At 50.5% G+C, this 6,000-nt stretch overlaps 2 protein-coding genes across 5 annotated transcripts in view; one reads left to right on the top strand and one right to left on the bottom strand.

Annotated features, from left to right (window-relative positions):
- Positions 1–2,484: 2,484 nt before the first annotated feature.
- LOC122931515 (circumsporozoite protein-like) lies at positions 2,485–3,510 on the bottom strand. The gene is made up of 2 exons (XM_044285579.1): positions 3,428–3,510; positions 2,485–3,073 (listed from the first exon to the last, which is right to left on the bottom strand). Exons 1-2 carry the CDS (start codon positions 3,508–3,510, stop codon positions 2,485–2,487), a joined length of 672 nt encoding a protein of 223 aa, XP_044141514.1.
- The window catches only part of CBLB (Cbl proto-oncogene B), a 142,459-nt gene continuing 139,804 nt past the window's right edge, over positions 3,346–6,000 (top strand). For all 4 annotated transcript variants that reach the window (XM_044285290.1, XM_044285289.1, XM_044285288.1 and 1 more), the window contains exon 1: positions 3,346–3,706. In XM_044285290.1, the coding sequence (XP_044141225.1) occupies positions 3,509–3,706 (198 nt within the window). In that variant the 5' untranslated portion in view covers positions 3,346–3,508. The remainder of the gene's footprint in view (positions 3,707–6,000) is intronic.

The following is a 6,000-nucleotide window of genomic DNA, read 5'->3' as shown; positions in this document are numbered from 1 at the left end:
CAGCAATGCGGGCAAGTATGAACATGGGACCAACACAGATGTGTTCAGCTGCCAAGCGCACATGTAACAGGTCCGCCAGTTTCATAGGTACAAATCTGCTGATAGAAGCCCTTTAAAGGGGTTATCCGAGACTATTAAATTCCCCCATATGCCAGGGCCCCTCACAATGCGGTGAGGGAGGCTTGTCCCCATCCCCATCTGCCATTGGCTGCTCCCCCCAACACCGGATGTTTTCATCCGCGCACGGGGAGAAGCAGCAGCGGCGGTGCGGGACCAGGAGCGGCGCGGGGAGGGAGGTAAGTATATTCATTGTGAGGGGCCCGGCTTATGGGGGGGACTGTAATAATCTGTCCCTGGTCGAAGCTGTAGTCAAAGTGATGCACCTAAGCAGTGTTCATACGGATGCCCCCGTGCAGTATACAGACTGTTCGCCTCCCTGTCCTTCATTCCAACGCTCTGTGCTGTAACTGAAGATTTATTAGCTCCAAATGTGAAGGAGGGAGTTAGAAAAACACCCAACGCATGATGTCAATGTGCTGCACTTTGAAAAGCCCACAATATCACAAAAATGAAGGTTTCAAGCTTTGATGACGAAAACACATCATACATGTGCAATACTCCCACTGAATGACAGGAAGTATGAATGTGACCATGGAAGGCTTGTAAGACGACCGCACCGCTGGGATTTGTGATGTCAACGGAATAAGCTAAAGGATGTGCGTCACCTTGGGATTCACATAAGGTCTGGTCTGCTCATGGACCTAAGAAATGTCAGACTATACATCAAAATCCACAGGATATGCCATGAATGACTGATAGGTACATGGCGCACCTATAGGGACAACCCCCATTTGCTTGCTCAGGATGTCCACTCTCCCCACAGAAGTCTATCAGTTCAATTGACGTCCCCTCTCCATTGACCCCTGTGAAGAGAACACCTATCCTGATTCAGCAAGTTGGGGGGTCAGGACAGCCCCTTATCAGCTTAAAGCTGACCAATCTTCCTATAGCTGAAGGACCCTGAGGGGGGGAGGGGGGACTTACTCTGCGTATAACACTTTTCAGAGCTTATATATAAAATGTCACTCGCCCACTGGAGAAGGTGGGGCATTGTTGGCCGATGACGTGCAGATAGGATTCTTTTTGCAACTTTTTTTTTACATTTTAAATGATAAATATGGCTAAAAGCAACTACAACGATAACTACAACCACTTAGCTAACATGAATCACAAAGTGGCACATGCTACAGAGATGTGACATTTTTATGGTGGGTGCCAATACTTAAATAGATATTCCAAACACCAAGTTGGATGGCTCCATTTTTGGGAATTGCTATCTATGTAGTTTCCTGGATCAGTTACTTCTGGTAAACTACAGTCATATATTTTGAGAGAAATAATTATTGAAGTGCTAGTCATGACAGATAAGACTTTACACAGAAGACTTTGGTTACAGTCACTGGCATGATTAGGACAGTTACTGGCATGTTTAGGACATAGGTTACAGTTACTGACACGGTTAGGACTTGGGTTATAGTTGCTGACATGGTTAGGACTTGGGTTATAGTTGCTGACATGGTTAGGACTTGGGTTATGGTTACTGACATGGTTAGGACTTGGGTTATGGTTACTGACATGGTTAGGACTTGGGTTACAGTTACTGGCATGGTTAAGACGTGGGTTAGAGTTACTGGAAAGATTAGGACTTGGGCTAGAGTTACTGGTATGGTCAGATCTTGGGTTACAGTTACTTGCATGGTTAGGACTTGGGTTACAGTTATAGATATGGTTAGGACTTGGGTTACAGTTACTGGCATGCATGGGTGGACTGGGAAGCTAAAGTCGCTCTGGAAAGAAACCTAAAAGTGGCCCTATGTTGTTTGCTGGTCAAAATTGATGGAATGCAGGGCAACACAAGTAGGCGCGTCAGCAACACCATAGCACAAAATACCGTCCCATCAGAACCATATACCATAGTGGCATGGTTAGGACTTGGGTTACAGTTACTAGTACGGTTAGGACTTGGGTTACAGTTATTGGTACGGTTAGGACTTGGGTTACAGTTACTGGCATGGCTAGGAGTTGGGTTACAGTTACGGACATGGTTCGGTCTTTTGGGGTACAGTTACTGGTTCTGTTAGGACTTGGGTTACAGTTACTGGTATGGTTAGGACTTGGGTTACAGTTACTGGTATGCATGGGTGGACTGGGAAGCTAAAGTCGCTCTGGAAAGAAACCTAAAAGTGGCCCTATGTTGTTTGCGGGTCAAAATTGATTGAATGCAGGGCAACACAAGTAGGCGCATCAGCAACACCATAGCACAAAATACCATCCCATCAGAACCATATACCATAGTGGCATGGTTAGGACTTGGGTTACAGTTACTGGTACGGTTTGGACTTGGGTTACAGTTACTGGTATGGTTAGGACTTGGGTTACAGTTACTGGTACGGTTAGGACTTGGGTTACAGTTACAGACATGGTTCAGTCTTTTGGGGTACAGTTACTGGTACGGTTAGGACTTGGGTTACAGTTACTGGTACGGTTAGGACTTGGGTTACAGTTACTAGTTTGGTTAGGACTTGGGTAACAGTTACTGGTACGGTTTGGACTTGGGTTACAGTTACTGGTACGGTTAGGACTTGGGTTACAGTTACTGGTACGGTTTGGACTTGGGTTACAGTTACTGGTACGGTTAGGACTTGGGTTACAGTTACTGATACAGTTAGGACTTGGGTTACAGTTACTGGTACGGTTAGGATTTGGGTTACAGTTACTGGTACAGTTAGGACTTGGGTTACAGTTACTGGTACTGTTAGGACTTGGGTTACAGTTACTGGTACGGTTTGGACTTGGGTTACAGTTACTGGTACGGTTAGGACTTGGGTTACAGTTACTGGTACGGTTAGGACTTGGGTTACAGTTACTGGTAAGGTTAGGACTTGGGTTACAGTTACTGGTACTGTTAGGACTTGGGTTACAGGTACTGGTACTGTTAGGACTTGGGTTACAGGTACTGGTACTGTTAGGATTTACAGTTGTGGTATTAGTCTCCTGACTATTGGGATCATCACTGGTAATAGAAGGAGCAGAATCCTAGAAGCCTTCCCCTATCCCCTGCACCATCTGTCTGACTAGGCGGCACACGCTCCCAGCTGGCCTCACCCCCTCCCACGTGCAGCACCCCTCTGCTCCCCACTAGCTCCGCTCTACCTGCCCTCCCCCTCCTCCCAGTGCCGCCGGCTTCAGCTGTGGGACAGACTGGAGGTAACTGGCGCTTTAAAGGGGCCGTGCCCCGCTCTCCTATCCTCCGCCTCCGGTGACCTCACTAGCAGCTCAGCCTGCAGCCTGAGACGGGGAGAGAGAGTTCCTAGAGCCCGGTAGAAGGGGCACCTCCAGGGCGCCGGCCGCTCCGGCTCACACACACGCTCCAGCCCGTCCTCTGTGTCCTTGTGGAGGAGATTCGCCCGGAGGCCGCGCTTCCTTCTTTATTCCTGCCTCCAACAACATGGCCAGCAGCGGAGGTAGCAATAGTACTATTACTAGCGCCCCAGCCGGGCGTATCCTGGGCGCCCGGAGCGCCAACCCCCGCAAGGCCCGCATCCAGGGCTTCATCGATGCCATCCAGGACGCCGTGGGACCCCCGAAACAGGCGGCGGCCGACAGGCGGACGGTGGAGAAGACCTGGAAACTGATGGACAAAGTGGTAAGAGGGCGTCATGGGGTTGTCACGGTGCCCATTCATGCCACACTCTGCCCAGTACGGGGAACCACACTGGTAGGGACCCGAACCTCCTCTGCCTCTCACCAGTAAACTTTATTAACCAGTGCGCTGCCGGCCAGGATAGCATTCCCTGTACACACTGTAGGGAACTTCAGGAACCGCTGGACCACAGACCACTATGGTGGGGAGAGACAGTCCTAGCACTGCCCAGACACAGCAGAACTGTAGCCACCACAGGTCCCAGCAGAACTGTAGCCACCACAGGTCCCAGCAGAACTGTAGCCACCACAGGTCCCAGCAGAACTGTAGCCACCACAGGTCCCAGCAGAACTGTAGCCACCACAGGTCCCAGCAGAACTGTAGCCACCACAGGTCCCAGCAGAACTGTAGCCACCACAGGTCCCAGCAGAACTGTAGCCACCACAGGTCCCAGCAGAACTGTAGCCACCACAGGTCCCAGCAGAACTGTAGCCACCACTTGACAATATCCACTCCATGACCATATACACCATTCTGGCAGGCTTTGTGTATGGAGACTGGAGGGAACTGTACGATGGTCATTTAGAGTGATTCGACAGGACATGAAGGGGTCCACATGACATATGGTTTCTCTTGCTTAGAGTTTGCACAACATTAAAGGGGGGGTGGGGGGGGGGAGGGTACTGCTTAGAGTAAGCTTTTGGATAACCTTCCTATCCTGCTAGAGATGAGAGGGGAGGAACCGTCCACTTTATAGGGTATACACTGCTCCTAAAAGAGATGTCAACAGCCAGATGTCCTGACAAAGACAAACTGCATCAGTGCTAACTTCTTGTCGACCAATCGGAAGCCAGAAGGGTAGCATGCAGAGATTCACTTAAGTGTCTGTGTGCAGCATGGGAGAGCAGATGCATGTAGTCCAGGTACACGGAGGAAGAAGGTGGGCAGGTGAGGACACACGGAGGAAGAAGGTGGGCAGGTGTGGACGCATGTAGTCCAGGTACACAGAGGAAGAAGGTGGGCAGGTGTGGACGCATGTAGTCCAGGTACACAGAGGAAGAAGGTGGGCAGGTGTGGACGCATGTAGTCCAGGTACACAGAGGAAGAAGGTGGGCAGGTGTGGACACACTGAGGAAGAAGGTGGGCAGGTGTGGACGCATGTAGTCCAGGTACACACAGAGGAAGAAGGTGGGCAGGTGTGGACGCATGTAGTCCAGGTACACACAGAGGAAGAAGGTGGGCAGGTGTGGACGCATGTAGTCCAGGTACACACAGAGGAAGAAGGTGGGCAGGTGTGGACGCATGTAGTCCAGGTACACACAGAGGAAGAAGGTGGGCAGGTGTGGACGCATGTAGTCCAGGTACACACAGAGGAAGAAGGTGGGCAGGTGTGGACGCATGTAGTCCAGGTACACACAGAGGAAGAAGGTGGGCAGGTGTGGACGCATGTAGTCCAGGTACACACAGAGGAAGAAGGTGGGCAGGTGTGGACGCATGTAGTCCAGGTACACACAGAGGAAGAAGGTGGGCAGGTGTGGACGCATGTAGTCCAGGTACACACAGAGGAAGAAGGTGGGCAGGTGTGGACGCATGTAGTCCAGGTACACACAGAGGAAGAAGGTGGGCAGGTGTGGACGCATGTAGTCCAGGTACACACAGAGGAAGAAGGTGGGCAGGTGTGGACGCATGTAGTCCAGGTACACACAGAGGAAGAAGGTGGGCAGGTGTGGACGCATGTAGTCCAGGTACACACAGACGGACAGGTATGGAGGTGGGCTGTAGCTGCTTCCGATCATCTGTCACCTGGCAGACCTTTTATGCACACAATTGGAAGCCCGCACTGAGGCCATTTTACCATGTGGGACCTCTGCTCCATCAGTGGAGGGGTGGACACATAAGCCACCCTGGTTGCAGTAAGCTTTTCTATTAGATTTGTATTGTATGTCTGGCTTTAGTTTCTGTTGGGTTACTCTTTTGTATGTCAGCCCTCTTGTGTTAGTGCCATGGTTTGGATACTTCAGCAAGTCCCAGGAGGTTCACGCTTCACCTGTAGCAGCAGTTTCAGATACTGAAATGTCAGACGGTTTAGTGATGGCTGATGCGTGTTCTGATGTTGTCAGCTCCTGCATTACATAGGACACACCACGTGTTATCCCTATTGCTACATCTGAGCCTGTTCCATTACATTGAGGGAAGATGTTTGTGTCCTTTTTCAGAAGCTCTGTTTTACTTCATGGTCCTCATCCATTATCCAGAGTGGAGTGTCTCGTCCTCTGGGGGACTCTGCCTGTCCATAG

Source organism: Bufo gargarizans, chromosome 3 (genome assembly GCF_014858855.1).
Source record: "Bufo gargarizans isolate SCDJY-AF-19 chromosome 3, ASM1485885v1, whole genome shotgun sequence".
In the NCBI taxonomy this organism is placed as follows: domain Eukaryota; kingdom Metazoa; phylum Chordata; class Amphibia; order Anura; family Bufonidae; genus Bufo; species Bufo gargarizans.
Note: the sequence above shows the minus strand (reverse complement) of the source record. Positions and strands in the feature narration are given on the sequence as shown.